This window comes from Symphalangus syndactylus, chromosome 24 (genome assembly GCF_028878055.3).
Source record: "Symphalangus syndactylus isolate Jambi chromosome 24, NHGRI_mSymSyn1-v2.1_pri, whole genome shotgun sequence".
NCBI classification, from domain to species: domain Eukaryota; kingdom Metazoa; phylum Chordata; class Mammalia; order Primates; family Hylobatidae; genus Symphalangus; species Symphalangus syndactylus.
In genome coordinates this window covers 36643924-36665888 of record NC_072446.2, presented here as the reverse complement: position 1 = coordinate 36665888, position 21965 = coordinate 36643924, and the positions used below count along the sequence as shown (strand labels likewise).

General features: G+C 44.9%; 1 protein-coding gene and 1 non-coding gene across 5 annotated transcripts in view; one reads left to right on the top strand and one right to left on the bottom strand.

The window, feature by feature from the left end:
- Positions 1-21965, top strand: part of PHF20 (PHD finger protein 20) — a 182233-nt gene that overhangs the window by 138422 nt on the left and 21846 nt on the right. For all 4 annotated transcript variants that reach the window (XM_055266200.2, XM_063633691.1, XM_063633692.1 and 1 more), the window contains 4 exons: positions 4956-5054; positions 5739-5903; positions 9204-9382; positions 19961-20060. In XM_055266200.2, coding sequence (XP_055122175.1) covers positions 4956-5054; positions 5739-5903; positions 9204-9382; positions 19961-20060 — 543 coding nt within the window. The remainder of the gene's footprint in view (positions 1-4955; positions 5055-5738; positions 5904-9203; positions 9383-19960; positions 20061-21965) is intronic.
- Positions 20779-20884, bottom strand: LOC129474978 (U6 spliceosomal RNA). The gene has a single exon (XR_008654717.1). It is a non-coding gene; the product is annotated as a U6 spliceosomal RNA (small nuclear RNA).

Below are 21965 nucleotides of genomic sequence, written 5' to 3'. Positions count from 1 at the left end.
ACTTCCCAGACGGTGGGTGGCCGGGCAGAGGCGCTCCTCACTTCCCAGACGGTGGGTGGCCGGGCAGAGGCGCTCCTCACTTCCCAGACGGTGGGTGGCCGGGCAGAGGCGCTCCTCACTTCCCAGACGGTGGGTGGCCGGGCAGAGGCGCTCCTCACTTCCCAGACGGTGGGTGGCCGGGCAGAGGCGCTCCTCACTTCCCAGACGGTGGGTGGCCGGGCAGAGGCGCTCCTCACTTCCCAGACGGTGGGTGGCCGGGCAGAGGCGCTCCTCACTTCCCAGACGGTGGGTGGCCGGGCAGAGGCGCTCCTCACTTCCCAGACGGTGGGTGGCCGGGCAGAGGCGCTCCTCACTTCCCAGACGGTGGGTGGCCGGGCAGAGGCGCTCCTCACTTCCCAGACGGTGGGTGGCCGGGCAGAGGCGCTCCTCACTTCCCAGACGGTGGGTGGCCGGGCAGAGGCGCTCCTCACTTCCCAGACGGTGGGTGGCCGGGCAGAGGCGCTCCTCACTTCCCAGACGGTGGGTGGCCGGGCAGAGGCGCTCCTCACTTCCCAGACGGTGGGTGGCCGGGCAGAGGCGCTCCTCACTTCCCAGACGGGGCGGCCGGGCAGAGGCGCTCCCCACCTTCCAGATGGGGCGGCGGCCGGGCAGGGGCTGCAATCCCAGCACCCTGGCAGGCCAAGGCAGGCGGCCGGGGGGTAGAGGCTGCCGCGAGGCCAGACCACGCCACCGCCCTTCAGCCTGGGCAACACCGAGCACTGGGTGAGCGAGACTCCGTCTGTAGTCCCAGTACCTCGGGAGGCTGAGGCGGGCAGAGCACTCGGCGTCAGGAGCTGGCGACCAGCGTGGCCAAGATGGTGAACGCGTGCCTGCATCCAAAAGAGAAAAGGCAGGCAGCGGTGGCGGGCGCCGGCAGTCCCAGGCAGTCCGCGGCGCGGGCAGCAGCAAGTCGAGTAGATTGTAGCCTGGGCCAGAGAGGGAAAGAAAGAAAGAAAGAAAGAAAGGAAGAAAGAAAGAAAGAAAGAAAGAGAGAGAGAGAGAGAGAGAGGAGAGAGAGAGAGAGAGAGAGAGAGAGAGGGAGGAAGGAAGGAAGTTAGTTGCAGGGTATTTTAACAGTTAAGGAGCTCAAATACCCTTAAGTCCTATGTTCTCTAGCCAGTAGATCAACTCTACCTATAGATTCCAGGATTGCCAGCCAGTAGGCACAGCCCACTGTTCCTTTCTGATGGTTACCAAGTGCTAATTTGGGAGAGGGGCCTGGGTTGCAGAGCAGACATGGTGCTGGAGAGTCAGACCAATTTGCTTTTAAATACCTATGTGATGTCAGGTGGGTGATTTCACCTCTCTGAGCTTCAGTTTCCCTGCCTGTAAAATGGGAATGATATACACACAAGTTGTTGTAAGGATTAAATGAGATATTTGTGGTTTCCTTGCACACAAGTGCTTAGTTAAAATGGAATCTGCTTGTCTACCCTGCCCCACACCTGCTTTGTGGATATCTTGATTCCGTATCAGAATCACTTGGAAAGTTTTAAAAATCGTGATATCCTTGAAAATATTATGCTAAATGAAAGAAACCAGACACAAAAGGTCACATATTGTATGGTTCCATATTTATGAGATATCCAGAATAGATAAGCCCATGGAGTCAGATGCAGGTTGGTGGGGCTGAGGGGAGGGGTTTAGGGGAGGGGAAATACTGCTTAATGGTAAAGGGTTTTACTTTGGAGTGATGGAAATGTTCTTAGAATTATATCAAAGTGGTCGTACAACATTGTGAATGTACTAAATGCAACTGAATTGGTTGTTTTTGTTTATAGCTTTATCGAGACTTAATTGTACAATGAACTATACATATTTAAATGGTATAATTGGTGAGATTTGACGTATGTTTGTACCCAGCTATCACCACAGTCAAGATAGTAAACATATTCCATTTCCTCCCAAACTTTCCTCATGTCCCTTTTCAGTTCCTCCTTCCCACCTCTCCCCTCCCCCTGAGCTCCAGGCAACCACTATTCTGCTTACTGTTACTTATGGTGTGTTTTCTCTTTTTTTTCCCCCCGAGACGGAGTCGCTGTGTCGCCCAGGCTGGAGTGAAGTGGCACGATCTCAGCTTACTACAACCTCTGCCTCCTGGGCTCAAGCGATTCTCCTGCCTCAGCCTCCCAAGTAGCTGGGATTACAGGCATGAGCCACCCACACCCAGCTAATTTTTGTATTTTTAGTACAGATGGGGTTTTATCGTATTGGTCATGCTGGTCTTGAACTCCTGACCTCAGCTGATCTGCCTACCTTGGCCTCCCAAAGTGCTGGGAGTGAGCCACCACGCCCAGCCGGTTTGTTTTCATTATGTAGACTATTGTAGAAATGGAATCCTGCAGTGTGCACTTGTTTTGTCTGGCTCCTTTCACCCAGCAAACTTTGAGATTCACTTATGTTGCTGTTTGTACTTTTTTTTTAATTTTAATTTTTTGAGTTGGAGTCTCGCACTGTACCAGGCTGGAGTGCAGTGGCCAGACCTCAGCTCACTGCAAGCTCCGCCTCCTGGGTTCACGCCGTTCTCCTGCCTCAGCCTCCCAAGTAGCTGGGACTGCAGGCGCCCACTACCACGCCTGGCTAATTTTTTTTGTATTTTTAGTAGAGACGGGGTTTTACCATGTTAGCCAGGATGGTCTCAATCTCCTGACCTCGTGATCTGCCCGCCTTGGCCTCCCAAAGTGCTGGGATTACAGGCGTGAGCCACCGCGCCTGGCCTGCTGTTCCTACCTTTATTGCTGAAAAGTCTTCCATTGTATGGATACATCATGAATTATTTGTACATTCACTTGATGGACATTTGGGCAATTTTCAGTTTGGGGCGATTACAACTAAAACTGCTATGAGCCTTCATGTATAAGTCTCTATGTGGACATAAGTGATGCTTTCTCTTGAATGAATATGTTGTAGTGGATGGCAAGGTCATAGGATATATGTACGTGTAAACTCTTGTTGATATCTAAAAAGTAAGACATGGTGAATTACTTGAAATCCTACAAATATATTTGGTAAGAGAAGAAGAAACAACTGGATTTTGTTTGTTTGTTTGTTTTGGAGACAGATTCCCATTCTGTTGCCCAGGCTGGAGTGCAATGGTGCAATCTGGGCTCACTGCAACCTCCGCCTCCCCGATTCGGCAATTCTCCTGCTTCAGCCTCCCAAGTAGCTGGGATTACAGGAGCCTGCCACCACGCCTGGCTAATTTTTATATTTTTAGTAGAGACAGGGTTTTGCCACGTGGGCCAGGCTGATCTCAAGCTCCTGACCTCAGGTGATTCACCTGCCTTGGCCTCCCAAAGTGCTGGGATTACAGGCATGAGCCACCGTGCCCAGCTACGACTGAATTTTTCTTTCTTGTTTTTTCTTTGAGATGGAGTCTCGCTCTGTCGCCAGGCTGGAGTGCAGTGGCACGATCTCGGCTCACTGTAGCCTCCGCCTCCCGTGTTCAAACGATTCTCCTGCCTCAGCCTCCTGAGTAGCTGGGATTACAGGCACGTGCCACCAGACCCAGCTAATTTTTGTATTTTTAGTAGAGACGGGGTTTCACCATGTTGGTCAGGCTGGTCTTGAACTCCTGACCTTGTGATCTGCCCGCCTTGGCCTCCCAAAGTGCTGGGATTACAGGTGTGAGCCACCACACCCAGCAACGACTGGATTTTTCAATGGTGAGGATATTAATTTTGAAAACTGATCTCAGAGTGGTAGGTGGGAAGCTTTTTAGAATGTAATTAGGAAAAACTGTGAAGGGAGAAGTTTAGACAGGGAGGACTGACATCTTTTTTTTTTTTTTTTTTTTGAGACGGAGTCTCGCTCTGTCACCCAGGCTGGAGTGCAGTGGCGCAATCTCGGCTCACTGCAAGCTCCGCCTCCCGGGTTCACGCCATTCTCCTGCCTCAGCCTCTCCGAGTAGCTGGGACTACAGGCGCCCGCCACCACGCCCGGCTAATTTTTTGTATTTTTAGTAGAGACGGGGTTTCACCGTGGTCTCGATCTCCTGACCTCGTGATCCGCCCGCCTCGGCCTCCCAAAGTGCTGGGATTACAAGCGTGAGCCACCGCGCCCGGCCTAGGGAGGACTGACATCTTAAGAAGTTTTGTTGTAGAGTAGAGAGGATGAAGTTTTGGTATTTAGAAGGCATGAACTGTTCATTTAAAAATAATTTTATGTTATATGAATGGTACCTCAGTTTTTAAAAAAAGAATGAAACAAGCAACAGAATCCTGTCTGGGCGCAGTGGCTCACACCTATAATCCCAGCATTTTGGGAAGCTGAGGCGGCTGGATCACCTGAGGTCAGGAGTTTAAGACCAGCCTGACCAACATAGTGAAACCCCGTCTCTACTAAAAATACAAAATTTAGCTAGGTGTGGTGGCGTGTGTCTGTAGTCCCAGCTACTCTGGAGGCTGAGGCAGCAGAATCGCTTGAACCCAGGAGGCAGAGGTTGCAGTGAGCTGAGATCACGCCACTGTACTCTAGCTTGGGTGACATGGTGATGAAAACAACAACAAAAATAAGATTCCCAGGTGATCCCAGTATGTAGCCAGGGTTGAGGAGCAGTGATCTAAGTAGAGTTTTGCAAACTTCTCTGTAAAGGGCCAGATAATAAACACTTTCAACCTTGGGGTTGAAAGGTCTCTGTCCTCACTACTCAGCTCTGCTGTTGAAGTGTGAAAGACACGTAACCAATGAGCATGGCGTGTTTCACTAAAATCCATTTACAATGATGGGCAGTGGGCCAGAGTGTGCTGAGCTGGACTGAAAGGCTAAGTGATGGAGGCGTGGCTCTGCCATGGGCAATCTGCTCCAGACTTCCCAGGCAGAGCCAGGCCCATCGGACATGCTTACTTAGGAAAAGAATAAGCACCCCAGCATTGAAAACAAAATGTTAAAATGCCAACATTTGTGTTTAATTCTAGCTACAAAAGACAAGGAAAAGAATAAAGATAAGAAATTCAAGGAGTTTGTGAGAGTGAAGCCAAAGAAGAAAAAGAAAAAGAAAAAGAAAACCAAACCTGGTAATTTTTTTTCCTGGGGGTTTCATTTAGGTTTCCTTACTATGAATGGGGAGGGGTTGCTTTCTCCCATTATGGCCTCTGGGCCTGTGCTGAGCAGAGGAAGGACCAATAGTCCCTTACCAGGGCTTGTGGGCTCAACCTAGTATGGGCCCTGGAAGGGGAGGCATCCACTCACCCAGGTGTTACAAAGTCCTGCTGGCATTGAAAAGCCTTCTCACTTGCTGCATTGGCCAGTGTGCCCTGCTACAGGATGGCACAGATGAAGGCATCAAAGTGTAAGCGGATGTGCAGGTGAATGATGGTATTTGTTCACACACACGACACTTAAAACACATCTTTGAGCCCTCTTGAGAAAGGATTCCCTTCTTAAAAACTGTGTCTAGCCCTTACAAAAATGTTTAGAAAAGTCTATATTCTGACTTGGGACTTAAAGGATGCCACGTTTTATTCTCGGTGTATCTTCTAGCTTAGAAAAACAATCTTATCAGAAAAAGAGGAGAGGGGCAATGCTGAAAAGCAGGCGTTTGGGCCCCTACGTCTGCTCTCCACACCTCTTTTTTGGTTGAATTGTCCCTGAGCCTTTGTGCTGTTTGAAAAGGAGGCTTGTTGGTTGGATGAGATTGATTCTAGAATGCACCAGTGTTAACTAGGGTTATTCATTCCTTCCTGATCCTGTTCTTCCAGAATGCCCCTGCAGTGAGGAGATCAGTGACACCTCCCAGGAACCTTCTCCACCCAAGGCATTTGCTGTTACGAGATGTGGGTCCTCATACAAGCCAGGGGTCCATATGAGCCCACAGCTTCATGGCCCAGAATCTGGACACCACAAAGGGAAAGTGAAAGCATTGGGTAAGGAGGCTCTTCTGTCCTGATCATTTGCTGATCATTTATTGGAAAATACAAGCATACCTGGGAGATATTACAGGTTTGGTTCTAGGCCACTACAATAAAACAAATAAAGCTAGTCACACATAATTTTTATTTTCCCAGTGTTTACAAAACTTATGTTTATACTATGTTGTAGTCTCTTAAGTGTTCAGTAGCATATGTCTAAAACAATGCATATACCTTAATTGAAAAATATTGCTGTGTTGAGAAATGTCAAGTTTTTTGGAGTAAGTCCTCAAAAGCATAGACAACAAATACAGAAATGGACAAGTGGGATTGCATCAAGCTGAAAAGCTTATGCACAGCAAACTAAACGATTAATAGAGTGAACCAAAAACCTACTGAATGAAAGAAAATACTTGTAAATGATACATCAACAAGAGATTAGTAACCAGAATATATAAGAACTCAACTGAATAGAAAAATTATTCAATGTAAAAATTGGTGGCCAGGCGCGGTAGCTCACTCCTGTAATCCCTACACTTTGTGAGGTGAGGCAGGTGGGTCACTTGAGCCCAGAAGTTTGAGACCAGCCTGGCCAACATGGTGAAACCCCATCTCTACAAAAATACAAAAAATTAGCCGGGCGTAGTGGTGTCTGCCTTGTAATCCCAGCTACTCGGGAGGTTGAGGCAGGAGAATCACTTGAATCTGGGAGGCAGAGGTTGCAGTGAGCCAAGATCACGCCACTTCACTCCAGCCTGGGTGACAAAGCCAGACTCCGTCTCAAAAAAAAAAACAACAAACAAAACAAAACAAAACAAAAACGATAAAATATGTTATATATATACATATATATGTATATATGTAAAAAAATCGGTAAAATGTTTTTTATATATATAGATATACACACACATACACACATATATATATATGCGCTCAACCTAATATGGGCCCTGGAAGGGGAGGCGTCCACTCATCCAGCTGTTACAGAGTCCTGCTGGCATTGAAAAGCCTTCTCACTTGCTGCATTGGCCAGTGTGTCCTGCTACAGGATAGTACATATGAAGGCATCGAAGTATAAGTGGATGTGCAGGTGAATGATGGTATTTGTTCACACATATGACTCTTAAAACACATCTTTGAGCCCTCTTGTGAAAGGCTTTATATATATATTTATATTTAAAATATATATATATATTTTGTTTTGTTTTGTTTTGTTTTGTTTTGCTTTGTTTTTGTTTTTGAGACAGAGTCTCACTCTATCGCCCAGGCTGGAGTGCAGTGGCACGATCTTGGCTCACTGCAACCTCTGTCTCCTGGAGTCAAGCAATTCTCCTGTCTCAACCTCCCAAGTTGCTGGGATTACAGGCGTGCGCCACCATGCCCAGCTAATTTTTGTATTTTTAGTATAGACAGGGTTTCACCATGTTGGTCAGGCTGGTCTTGAACTCCTGACCTCATGATCCACCCACCTTGACCTCCCAAAGTGCTGGGATTACAGGTATGAGCCACCGCGCCTGGACTGTTACATTTCTTAAAACTTTCTTTGAGATAAAATTCATTTAGTTATTCCATGTGTTCTGAAAAATGTGACGTATGTGTTCATTAAATCAATCTTGTTTTGATGTAATGTTCAAAAATTTGAACTAGCAATACATTTCATTATATTAACTGACAATTTAAAAAATGAAAGCTGGGTGCAATGTCCCACACCTGTGATCCCAACACTTTGGGAGGCTGAGGCAGGCGGATTGCTTGACCCCAGGAGTTCAAGACCAGCCTGGGCAACATGGCAAACCTTGCCTCTACAAAAAATACAAAAAAAGCCGGTTGTTGTGGCATGCACCTGTAATCCCAGCTACTTGGGAGGCTGAGGTGGGAGGAACACCTGAGCCCAGGAGGTCAAGGCTGCAGTGAGCTGTGATCATGCCACTGAACTCTGGGAGAAAGAATGAGACCGTCTCAAAAATAAATAAATAAAATAAAAATAATAAAAAGTAAAATAATACTTTATTGCTTAAAAATGCTGACAGACACAAAGTGAGTATTTCCTTTTGCAATAATGGTGTCAATAGACTTTCAGGGTTGCTGCCACACACCTTTAATTTGTAAAAAAAGATACAATATCTGTGAAGTGCAATAAAATATTAAGTTATGCCTGACTTAGAACAGTGTCTGGTTCAGAACAAGCGCTTAGTAAAAGTTAGCTGTGATTATAACTAATCAGGCATCAAGTGATTCTGCCTCTGATTATCCCTGGAATCTTCCTCTTCCTCATTCCTCACTGTCTACAGAGTTTTTGTTTTTGATTTTTGGTTTTGAGACGGAGTCTCACTCTGTCACCCAGGCTGGAGTGCAGTGGCGTGATCTTGGCTCACTGCAACCTCTGCCTCCTGGGTTCAAATGATTCTCCTGCCTCAGCCTCCCCAGTAGCTGGGATTACAGGCGCACACCACCACACCTGGCTAATTTTTTTGTATTTTTAGTAGAGACAGGGTTTCACCACGTTGGCCAAGCTGGTCTCAAATCCTAGGCTCAAGTGATTTGCCCACCTCGGCCTCCTAAAGTGCTGGGATTACAGGCGTGAGCCACTGTGTGCAGCCTGTTTGTCTTTTGAGACAAAGTCTCACGCTGTCGCCCAGGATGGAGTGCAGTGGTGTGATCATAGCTCACTGCAGCCTCAAACTCGCAGGCTCAAGGGATCCTCCTGCCTCAGCCTCGTGAGTAGCTGGGATTATAGACATGCATCACTGTGCCCAGCTAATTTTTTTTTCTTTTAGTGGAGATGGGGTTTTGCCATGTTGCCCAGGCTTGACTTGAACTCTTGAGCGCAAGCAATCCTCCTCCTTCGGCCTCCCAAAATGCTGGTATTAGAGGCATGAACCACCATGCTCAGCCTTTGTTTACAGAGTTTTAAAGGTAGCTCTGGATACAGACAGACTGTAAGCCACGTCCTGACTGGATGGGGTGAGGCTGAAGAACATGTTAGAGTTGTCATGGATGGTGGTCTATGTGGTTCATGGGGAGTTGTAGCTCCTCTGCCACTGAGTTCTGTGATCTTGAGTAGCCACTGCCCTTGGGCTTCATTCTCTCAGTGAAATAAGGAAGTGGGGTTGAGTTCACTGCCAGGCAGCTTGCATCGTTTGGGCTGTTACTAAATGACAGATCCAAGGACAGATCGGCATCCTCGTTTCCTTGCCCTATGAATGTTCTTGCTTGGAGGTATGGGACTATAAGGTCATTTTTCATTCTTGACAATCAAAGGTTTCTTAATTTTATAACCTAAAATAGTAACTATTGTTTTCCCTTTCCTCGTAGAGGAGGATAATTTGAGTGAGTCCTCTTCTGAGAGCTTTCTCTGGAGCGATGATGAGTACGGCCAAGATGTGGATGTGACCACCAACCCAGATGAGGAACTTGATGGGGATGACCGCTATGACTTTGAGGTGGTCCGTTGCATCTGTGAGGTCCAGGAGGAAAATGACTTCATGATTCAGGTAGGCAGAGCTTCCAGGAAACAGGTCTAGAGAAGCACAAACTGGTCCTTGGAGGGAATTTTGAGGCCAGCAACAATGGCAAGTCATAACAGAGCCCAGATACACAGCATGAACAGCAGCAGACTGAGCTTCGCTTTTTTGTTTGGCTTCCTCAGAGTTCCAGGCTGCCATACATAGTCCATTGATGGAGTAAGAGAGGACTTTAGGGATCACTGAGTCTAAACCTCTCATGCTCTGCTTGAGGCAGCTGGGACCTACAAATGGGAAGGGCCATGCCTGCGGTCACAAAGTGAGGAGTTGAGCAGCAGGGACTGAAATCTTTGGAGTGGCAGTTTAATCTTCCCATGGACTCTTATCTTCTCTTTGAGGTAAATTTTCTTTATGTTCCAAAGTCATGCAGGCTGGCTTTATAACTTCTATGTTTCTTTTTCTTTATTTTCCTGACATTTGAGTCTGTCATCTCCATCTCTGAGATGTGCCTATGGTGGGTGGGACCTCCTTACCTGCTTGGGGAAACCATGCCTGGCCAGCACCTGCCTGCCCTGGCCCTTGTCTGTAAATCACAGTTCTGGGAGAGGTGGTGTTGGCTGGCTGGCTCCTAAGGGTGTCACAAGTTCCCTGGGTGTCTTGACAGCTGCCCAACTGGCTTGGGAACCTGAGTTTTTAAAAGTCCTTGTTATATTGGTTAGGATTTTTTTAGGGGCAAGTACAAATATTGTTGGGAAAATAGACTGGGTCCTAGGACTCAGAGGCAGGGCTGCCTTCAGGCTCAAAACCTGGAATTCCATCTTGAGGGCCTTGGTCTGCCTTGTTTCCTGCTTCTCTGGAGTCCTTTTGGTTCTTTTTGATTTTACTCCTTGTTTATTTTCTTGGAAAATGCAAAATGGTCACCTTTGGCCTTGCCCCAATTTTACATTTTTGTGTTCAAGAGACTAGGTAGACCAAGGTCAGAATCTTAGTCCCGATTCTAAATTTCTGAGTAAGCAATTCCAGCCAAATTTAGATCAGATATTAGTTTTTGGAACAGTCACCTGTGGCCAGAGGGGAAAGAGGTTTGTTATGGGTCAAATGCTCTCCCTGGTCTAGTTATCTGATCTGGTGGTAGTAGAGCTTACAGATTATCAACAGGGGCAAAAAGACTGCCTGGGGCCCACCTGTGTTATATTATAGCGTTAATGGGGGTTCAGGGATTGTTTCCAGTAAAGGGGGTGGCTGCCCATCATCCAATAAGAATCTATATAGCCTATTGAAATTATGAGAAACAGGCCCAGCCCGTTTGGCTTGCTTTCTGTGATAGAATATTATTTCCTTGCCCTTTCAGTACTGTAGGTTGGCATGGCATGTTTTTTTTTTTTTTTTTTTTTTTTTTTTTTTTTTTTTTTGAGACGGAGTTTCACACTTGTTTCCCAGGCTGGAGTGCAATGGTGCGATCTCGGCTCACCACAACCTCTGCCTCCCAGGTTCAAGTGATTCTCCTGCCTCTGCTGCCCAAGTAGCTGGGATTACAGGCATGCGCCACCACGCCTGGCTAATTTTTGTATTTTCAGTAGAGAAGGGATTTCTCCATGTTGGTCAGGCTTGTCTGGAACTCCCAACCTCAGGTGATCCACCTGCTTTGGCCTCCCAAAGTGCTGGGATTACAGGCGTGAGCCACTGTGCCTGGCAAAATATTTTTGTTATAGTAATTTTTTTTTTGAGACGGAGTCTCGCTCTGTCACCCAGGCTGGAGTGCAATGGCGCAATCTCGGCTCACTGCAACCTCCGCCTCCGGGGTTCAAGCGATTCTCCTGCCTCAGCCCGAGTAGCTGGGACTATAGGCGCCTGCCACTACGCCCGGCTAATTTTTGTATTTTTTAGTAGAGACAGTGTTTCACCATATTGGCTAGGCTGGTCTTAAACTCTTGACCTTGTGATCTGCATGGCATGGAATTTTGAAATTCACTTTTGGATCTTGACTTAATATACAGTTGCATTTTTTCCTCTCATCTTTGAATTTGTTGTCTTTGTACTCAACAGTCCCCTTTCCTTTTATTTCTTGAAACATTGGGACTTTTCTGTAGCTCTTTAAACTTTCAGAACAACTAGAGATGAGTAGATGTATTTGCTTTTTTGCTTTTTATTTTTCCAGGGCTTTTAGAAAACACTTTTATTTTGAAATAATTATAGATTCACAGGAGATTGCAAAGAAATGTACAGGAAAGTCCCATGAATTCCTCTGCTGGTCTTCCTCCCATGGCAAAAGCCCGTAAACCCACAGTAGGATATCAAAACTATAAAACCAGTTGACATTGGCATAATCACTAGAGCTTATTCAGATTTTACCAGTGATATACACATACTCATTTGTGTGTGCATATAGTTCTGTGTGCTTTCATTACAAGTATAGCCTTGTGTAATCACTCCCACAATCAAGGTATTCAGGTATACTAAGACCATGAGATTCCCTCCTGGTACCTATACTTTGTAGCCATACTTATCCCTAACCCTGGAAACAGTAAACTGTTTTAACTGTCTATAATTACGTAATTTATGATTCTTGGTTAATGGAATCACGTGGTATGTATCTTTTTGAGAAAGGCCCTTTTTACTCTGTATAATATCCTTGAGATTCATCCATGTTGTTGTGTGTTTCAGTAGTCATTTATTCTTACTGTCCAGTAGTATTCCATGCTATGGATGTACCACAGTCGTGCTCTTTTTGTTAATAGAACTAAAGCAACTCTATGGAGCTAAGGTAACTGGGTACAGCTGAGTAGTGATTTAAAGTTTCTGGAGTGTTTTCAGAAATACCATCTCACCTGTAACAAGGCTATCTCAAGTCACTTATTTGGGAAAACAAAATTACGAAGATATGATTTCGTTCATTGTTGTAGAACCATTAAATAAGTCATCAGATTATGATTTGAACCCAGGGCACCCAATCAAGTGCTCTTTCCCTATGGGGCCTTAGCTATGGGGATTTACATTTACAGTTGAGAAGCGAAACAAGAAAAATTTGTTTCTGAAACATAATAGTCCCATGTAGCCTGGCTGACCAACCCTTCCCCAGCACCACCAGTGGACATGCGCATATACATACACACATACATACACACACTTTAGGCTGAGGGAGAGTCTTGTCTTTTTGAATAGCCTTCATAGTAACCTCTGGGATTCAAGGGTACCTGATATTTAAGACCTTTAGTAAACCTTGGTTCAGTGGTTTTCAAATATTTTTGAATATCAGAACCCCTTTTCTTAATGGACTGTTTCATAGAACCCCAAAATGTGTAACAGGTAATAGCAATAGTTTTGAAAGTTCAACATGGATAATCTTTACTTGTGAGGTCAGACATGTGAATGGTGGGCATATTCCCATGATTCTGATATGCTGTCAGAGCTATGAGTGACAGACAGTTGCTGACTTGGAGCACTTCAATGGCTCATTTGTTTTTCTCTATTTGGTTGCACAACAGTGAGACAAGCGTGATGCACACAGCCATTGTCAGGGTGACTTTTCCTGAACAGCATGCTGTGTAGTTACTTTGATTAATCAGAGATGGGAGGACAAGCTCCATTTTGAGGTCAACATAATACTGAGCTATCCTAGCAATACAAAATTATGTGTGGTGGTGGGCTTCATTGTCTTAACATTTGGCTTGGAACATGTTTGAGTGTGCATCTTTTTTTTTTTTAATTGTCCTATCTTAAAAACACACACATTTTGCAGACTCTCTGAAGCCCTGTGGACTACTATTAGATAATTGTTGGTTGGGCATGCTGTAATCCCAGCATTTTGGGAGGCAGAGGCGGGAGAATTGCTTGAGCCTAGGAGTTCAAGACCAGCCCTGGAAACATAGCAAGACCCTATCTCTACAAAAAAATTAAAAAACTAGCTGGGCATGGTGATGCATGCCAGCAGACCCAACTACTCCGGAGGCTGAAGTGGGATGATCACTTGAGCCTGGGAATTCAAGGCTGCAGCGAGCCCTGGTCATTCTGTTGCACTCCAGCCTGGGTGACAGAATGAGACCCTGTCCCCTTGCACACCCACCCCCCCAAAAAAAAGAAAAGCAAAAAAATGTTATATAACATGAAGACTATTATTTTTTAGTAGATTTTTTTTAAGTTTGTTTTTAAAAGGACGTTGAAGATCTTTAGTTTCTACTCTGTCATCCTTGAGCATATGCTCAGTTCTAGGCCTTGTTAGCCTGACAGATTTGCCCTTTACTGCCTGTTAAAATCTTCAGTGGGTGAGTAATGAATGTCCCTCCTGGCAAGGCTGTTCTGCCTAACAGTATGTAACCCATTTCTGATCCACTCTGGCACTTTCTCCATTGACTTTTCTATAAGTAGCAAGGATCTTGGGGTGTTTGAGGGTAGAGGTTAATATGCCATTATGTGCTATATGAAGAAACTAATTTCGGGGCAATTGGGGCCATCACGAGCATGGCAGAGTCAGGAGTCAACTTGATCTCCTGCTTCCCAGGCTCCACAAGACCTTGTATCTCGAGCTCACTTCAGAGCTTCTTGGCTTTTGTTCCAGAGGACTTTTCTGTGCTGTCCACCTGAACCAAGAGTGTCCACCTGGCTTTGTGTTAAGGAGGGACAGTTTCTGACTGTCCTGTCACTGTGAGCAACGTACCTTTTCCACTCAATAACTTTAGCAAAAGGCATAAATTTAGAGGGAGCTAGCTAGAACAAATACAATTTAAACCTTTAAAATGTATTCACCATCTAATTAGGAAGACATGAATAAATTTTTCTTAAATCTTTACCTTAAATTGATATTTTCAATAACCCTAGAATACATTTAGAGTGTGTTTTCTAGAAGTGCATGTATTACTATAGAGAAATAACTTTTTGGATCATTTCATTATATGAGTAGTATCAACATTGTTCATGTATATCATTATTTTATCTTATTTACCAGTGCTAATTTAAATCACTGGAAGGTTAAAATCCTACTTAATAAATACGGTATTTGAGAAATCTGGCTACCACATAAAAATGAACATCAGGAAATACATTTGATATTTAAATTATTTTATTTTATTTTATTTATTTTATTTTTTATTATTATACTTTAGGTTTTAGGGTACCTGTGCACAATGTGCAGGTTTGTTACATATGTGTCCATGTGCCATGTTGTTTTGCTGCACCCATTAACTCGTCATTTAGCATTAGGTATATCTCCTAATGCTGTCCCTCCCCCCTCCCCCCACCCCACAACAGTCCCCGGAGTGTGATGTTCCCCTTCCTGTGTCCATGAGTTCTCATTGTTCAATTCCCACCTATGAGTGAGAACATGCGGTGTTTGGTTTTTTATCCTTGCGATAGTTTACTGAGAATGATGTTTTCCAGTTTCATCCATGTCCCTACAAAGGACATGAACTCATCATTTTTTATGGCTGCATAGTATTCCATGGTGTATATGTGCCACATTTTCTTAATCCAGTCTATCGTTGTTGGACATTTGGGTTGGTTCCAACTCTTTGCTATTGTAAATAGTGCTGCTGTAGAGCAGATTTTGTTAAGCTTTTTCTTAAATGGCTAGATAATAAATTTTTAGGTTTTGAGGGCCATATGGTCTTGTTGCACCTACTGGATTCTTCTTCGAGCAGCTGTAGGCAATATGTAAAACAAATTTTCACCTGTATGGTTGGGTGCAGTGGCTCACATCTGTAATACCAGCACTTTGGGAGGCTGAGGTGGGCAGATCATTTTAGGCCAGGAGTTCCAGACCAGCCTGGGCAACATGGCAAACCCTGTCTCTACAAAAAATACAAAAATTAGTTAATTGTGATGGTGCACACGTGTAGTCCCAGCTTCTCAGGAGGCTGAGGTGGGTGGATCACTAGAGCCTGGGCAGTCAAGGCTGCAGGGAGACGAGATTGTACCACTGCACTACAACCTGTTCAATAGAGTGAGACCCTGTCTCAAGAAACAAACAAACAAAAACCCCTAAACAAATGAGTATGGCTGTGTTCACATAATACTTTATTTACAAAACAAGTCAAGCTGGCATTGGCACATGGGCTGTAGTTTGCTGACGTTTGCGCTACAACAACAAGTATTAATATGTATTAAGTGCCCAACTCCAGTAAAGATTTTATAGCAGTTTTAAAAAGAAGCCCATTTTAATGGCCTAGCACCGTGGCTCACACCCGTAATCCTAGCACTTTGGAAGGCTGAGGCGGAAGGATCGCTTGAGTCCAGGAGTTCAAAACCAGCCTGGGCAACATAGACCCCATTTCTACAAGAAATTAAATAAAAATTAAGTAAATAAAAATTTAAACAAAGAAGCCCATTTGAAAGTTTTGGTTATTTTAAAATTCATATTATTTGTTGGTACCTAATGCACTGACATAATTCAAAGTCCAGAAAGCACACAGAAAAATACCTTATCCCCAACTACCCATTCCCTAGAGTCAGCCCTCATCAGTTTCTTATATATCCTTCCAGAAACATTCTATGGCTAAACAAACAATAGCAAATGTATTTTTTCCTTTTAAAATTTTTTCGGTAAAATACACATAACATTAAAAGTTACCCTTTTTATTTTTATATTTTCCTATTTTGAGACAGGGTCTTGCTTTGTCACCCAGGCTGGAGTACAGAGGCACAATCACAGCTCATAGCAGCCTCCAGCTCCTGGGCTCAAGTGATTGTCCCACCTCAGCCTCCTGAGTAGCTGGGACTACATGCACACACCATCACACCTTGCTAATTTCTTTAATTTTTTTTTGTAGAGATGGAGTCTCGCTATGTTTCTCAGGCTGGTCTCAAACTCCTGGCCTCAAATGATCCTTCCTCCTCAGCCTCCCAAAGTGCTAGGATTACAGGTGTGAGCCACCCTGCCCTGCCTAAAAGTTACCATTATAACCATTTTTAAGCATACAAGTCACTGATATTAAGTACATTCACATTGCTTTGCAACCATCTCTTTTTTTGTCTAAATGCAAATGTTTGCATTTTATGTATAGTATTTTCTTTTCTTTTTTTTTTTTTTTTTTTTTTGCGATGGAGTTTTGCTCTTGTCGCCCAGGCTGGGGTAGTGCAATGGTGTGATCTCGGCTCACTACAACCTCCACCTCCCGGGTTCAAGTGATTCTCCTGCCTCAGCCTCCCAAGCAGCGGGGATTGCAGGCATGCACCACCACGCTTGGCTAATTTTGTATTTTTAGTAGAGGCAGGGTTTCTCCATGTTGGTCAGGCTGGTCTTGAACTCCCGACCTCAGGTGATCCGCCCACCTCGGCCTCCCAAAGTTCTGAGATTACAGGCGTAAACCACTGTGTCCGGCCGCATGTATAGTGTTTTTAACATCTTTTTTCATTTAGCAATATGTAAATTAAAAACCATTTTATTTTCTGCATAATGGTTGGATCATATTTTATTTTACTTTTTTTTTTTTTTTTTTTTTTTTTTTTGAGATGGAGTCTGGCTCTGTCACCCAGGCTGGAGTGCAGTGGCGCGATCTCGGCTCACTGCAAGCTCCGCCTCCCGGGTTCACGCCATTCTCCTGCCTCAGCCTCCCGAGTAGCTGGGACTACAGGCGCCCGCCACCGCGCCCAGCTAATTTTTTGTATTTTTAGTAGAGACGGGGTTTCACCGTGTTAGCCAGGATGGTCTCGATCTCCTGACCTCGTGATCCGCCCGCCTCGGCCTCCCAAAGTGCTGGGATTACAGGCGTGAGCCACCGCGCCCGGCCATATATTTTATTTTACTTAATTTATTTTATTTTATTTTTTTGACGGAGCCTCCCTCTGTCACCCAGGTTGGAGTGCAGTGGCATGATCTCAGCTCACTGTAACCTTCCTCTCGTGGGTTCAAGTGATCCTCCTGCCTCAGCCTCCTGAGTAGCTGGGACTACAGGTGTGTACCACCACGCCTGGCTAATTTTTTGTATTTTTAGTAGAGATGAGGTCTCACCATGTTGGCCGGGCTGACCTCAGGTGACCAACTCCTGACTTCAGGAGATCCTCCCACCTCGGCCTCCCAAAGTGCAGAGATTATAGGTAAGAGCCACTGCGCCTGGCCCATTTTTCCTTTTTTTTTAAGCTATATAAATATTTGATCCACCTGCAATTTTGCCAGGTATATAGTGAGAACTATGACTCCCCATTGTACTAATACCATACCTCACTGTTTGAAATGCCACCTTTATTTACTTCATTTCTAAATGCATTTGAATCCTTTTCTGGTTCTCTCTTCCAGTGATTCATCTGTCTGTATATTTGCTCGTACAATTCTATTTTAATTATTGTACCTTTATAATATTTTTAAAATATCTGGTATGGCTAGTGTCTCCTTATTGCTCTTTCTTTTTCACACATTTCCCAGCTGTTAATTTTAGAATTTTTTCTAGTTCCAAAGCTATTAATTTATTACTTTATTGAGACTTTTTTTTTTCTGATATGGAATCTCGCTCTGTCGCGCAGGCTGGAGTGTAGTAGTGTGATCTTGGCTCACTGCAACCTCCGCCTCCTAGGTTCAAGTGATTTTGAACCTGCTTCAGCCTCCCAAGTAGCTGAGATTACAGGTGCCTGCCACCATGCCTCCCTAATTTTTGTATTTTTAGTGGAGACGGGGTTTCAAACATGTTGGCCAGGCTGATCTTGAACTTCTGACCTCAAGTGATCCACCCGCGTCAGCCCCCCAAAGTGCTGGGATTACAGGCATGAGCCACTGTGCCTGGCTGGGACTACATTCTTTTTATAAATTAACCCAAGGATAATTGATATCCATATGTTAACTCTTGCTATCCAGGAACAGGGTGCACTGTACCATTGACTTAAGTCTCTGTGTTCTTCAAATAGTATTTACATTTTTTTTTTTTTAGAGAGGCAATACATGCTTATGGTTATTCTTAGGTATTTTATCTTTTAGTTTGTTTATTATTCTCATTCATTTCTTAATTTAAGGGAATAATGTGTTTTAGCTACATGCACATGAGAAAAGTTATCATTGGCCGGGCGCGGTGGCTCACGCCTGTAATCCCAGCACTTTGGGAGGCCAAGGCAGGTGGATCATGAGGTTATGAGATCGAGACCATCCTGGCTAACACGGTAAAACCCCATCTCTACTAAAAATACAAAAAATTAGCCAGGCATGGTGGCATGCGCCTATAGTCCCAGCTACTCAGGAGGCTGAGGCAGGAGAATGGCTTGAACCCAGGAGGCAGAGGTTGCAGGGTGCCGAGATTGTCCCACTGCACTCCAGCCTGGGTGACAGAGCGAGACTCTATCTCAAAAAAAAAAAAGTTATCATTTTGAAACTGAACTGTATTTGATTCATTTTTGGTGAATCCTGGTTTTCCAAACACGAAGTCATTGATGAGACAGACTTTCATTTTTAATTGTTAGTCTGTTTTCTGCTACTGACCACCTTTTTGTCACTTTACATTTCTTCTCTGAGCCTTAGTTTCCTCATCTATAAATTGAAGACTCTAAAACAGATATCTAAAGCCTGTCTTCCCTCTCTGCCCACGTTGATTCTGATGTGATTAACTTCCTAGAGGCCTTATATCTGCTCAGGGAAGCCCTCTTGATGCTGGCACCTATGTGACTCCCAGTGGTTGAGGACCGTCTGAGCTCTGGATTTCTAGTCCCTTGTGGCCAGGCTGGTGGGCCACCATCAAGGTCATGTCAGGAAGCTCACTGTCCACCTTCTAGAGCTAATTTGTTTGGTTGGGTAGTTAAAGGTTTAGGGTCCTGGTTTGGAATTGCTTGAAGTGCGCTAGTATCTCCTCGGGAGTTCGCCTTTCCTTTTCATTCCCTCCTCTGGACCCTTAGCTCTCAGACCTACTATCCTCAGGCTGTCCACATGTCTCCCAGCGCCACACTCATTGTCAACTCCTTCCTTTCCCTCTCTGCCTTCTGGCCCTCTCCCCCTTCTGGCCCTCTCCCCCTGTCCCTTCAATACTCAGGGAAGGAAGTGGAGCCTTGGGTTGAAAGAACTGGCTTAGCAACGAGTCAGGGTTATGTTCTCATCCACCTTTGCCTTTCAATTGCTGTGTGATCTTTGGTAAGGTTTAGAGAGAATAAATGCAAAGTAATAACCCATGATTACTCCAGCGGGGGTCTTAGTGAATTGGTTTGCTCATTAGTGGTTAGTAGTATTAATAGTAGCTTATTACATAAAGCTGTGTGCTGGGCTCTATAATAGGAGCTTTTACATATGACCCATTGAATCTTCACAAACAGCCCCAGGAGGAGGGTAAGAATTGTGTATCCCATTTTGCAGATGGGGAAAATAAAGCCCAGGAGAACTAACCTGTGCAAAGTCACACAGCTAATGAGTGTCTGAGCCATAATTCAAACTCAGCTTTAAGATGTCACTCGTGGGACTGAGGAACTGAATTTTTAGCTTACCTTGTTAATTTCAATGTAGAGCCACATGTGGCTAGTGGCTACCATATTGGACAGTGCATTTCCAGATGTTTGGCAGCAGCTCAGTTCCACGTTAGTCAGGAGGGAGTGCTTCTTCCTTCCCTCTCCTTCTGTCCTCCCACGCCCCTCCCCTCAGCAGGTGGGTCTTACTTTTGGATGGAGAACACCTTCTGAGTTTAATTTTTGTTGCTTCTTTAATTCTAACAGTGTGAAGAGTGCCAGTGCTGGCAGCATGGGGTCTGCATGGGATTACTGGAAGAAAATGTGCCCGAGAAATACACCTGTTATGTTTGCCAAGACCCTCCAGGTAGAGATTTCTGGAGTCAGGGATATAACAGTATGTAGCCTTTTCCTTGGCACAGCTGGCTGTGACACATTCTAAATGTCTGTTGTCTTGAGACTCATTTCTTCAGCATCGGCTATACTCCAGCTCCTCCTCGCCTCTGTTGCTGTCCTGCCTGGTGGCCAGCTATCCTGAACGTAGCAATAAGAGCACATGTGTGAAGGGGCCCACCTAGTGGAAGGCCTGGCCTTGAGCTAGAACCTTTCCTTTTCTTTAATTACGGTTTTAAAAAAATGCATGAGGCTGGGCACAGTGGCTTACGCCTGTAATCCCAGCACTTTGGGAGGCCAAGGCGGGCAGATCAACTGAGATAAGGAGTTCGAGACCAGCCTGGCCAATGTGGTGAAACTCCGTCTCTACTAAAAATACAAAAATTAGCTGGGCATGGTGACAGGCGCCTGTAATCCCAGCTACTTGGGAGGCTGAGGCAGGAGAATCGCTTGAACCCAGGTGGCAGAGGTTGCAGTGAGCCGAGATCATGCCAATGCACTCCAGCCAGGGCAACAAGACCAAAACTTTGTCTCAAAAAAAAAAAAAAAAAAAAAAAAACAACAACAACAGCATGAGATCTACCTTCAACAAATTTTTAAGTTTACAATACAGTATTGTTGTTAATAACTATAAGCACAATATTGTACAGCAGATCTCTAGAACTTTCATCCTGCGTGATTGAAGCTCTGTAGAAAAGTGTAGAAACTTCACAAGTTTGAGTGTCATCCTTGTGTAGGGGCCATGCTAATCTTCTCTGTATTGTTCCTGTTTTAGTGTATGTGCTGCCGAAGTGGCACCTTTTCCTTTTCTTGAGGACTCATGAATATGGGCGTGTGGGCTCTGTCTTTGGCTTTTGGGGGCTATTGGAGGGTTAGAAACTTGCCTTTGCCCCCTGTGGCAACATCTGCCCTTCATCATATCATTGCCATCGTGAAGGGAGAAATGCCCTTGAGGGGAAGGAGGAAGGCATGGTTGGGTAGAGCCTGTTGCCACCCTGAGCAGTAACTTAATTCCTTAGCAGGATCAGTTAGTTCCATGGCTGTAGGGGTCACCTGTGGCTCTTGATTGCTCCTTTCTAGAAGGGGTGGATTGTAAATATGCAGTTCATTGTCTTGGTTTCCATGGGATGGTGACATTGTCTCCCATTACCACCTATAAGGTTCTCCCTCAGCTCTAGTCCCCTGATTCCTTTAGAGCTATACAGTGCTTGAGGGCCTCTGCTTCCGTTACTCCTTTCTGTCCGATGAGGTGGGCCTGGTTCTCCTACTCCCAGTTTTGCTTATGAGGAAGAAATTGATCCTTGAGGATACAATTGACTTTCCTCATAAAGCAAATTGGAATTAGAACTGGTTTGCAGAGCCAGATCTCTTGATTTTGTTGGTTGTCTAGGGGGGGACTGGCCACCAGTTCATTTAAGAGCAAGCAGGTCCCCTCTGGGCCTGAAGGCCTCTGTTGTGACACTGTCTCCTTGTACTAAATGAGTCCATAGACCTAGAAGCATCTGCCTCCACTTGTCCCTTTATCTGAAGGAAAGAATAGTCAGAAGATTTGACAGGTGAACAAACACAAGTCCAGAAGGGACATGACTGACCCAAGATCACGCCACCAGCTAATGCCAGACAGACGATGAGAACCGGTTGTCTCATTCCTTTGCCTTGTAAAACAGGTAGTGCAGCTCTGAATCCTGCTGCTCTAGGCACCCCCATATAATCCTGAAGGCTCCTTAGCATACCTTTTAAAAATCTTTTTTTCCCTACCGTGTCTTTCTCTCTACTTTTCCTTCTTTAGAAGTCACACACACCATCTTCATCAAATCCTGTGCACTTACTGAACTTCTACGACTTTAATCGCCAATACTGTGAATAGACTCTTCCTTGA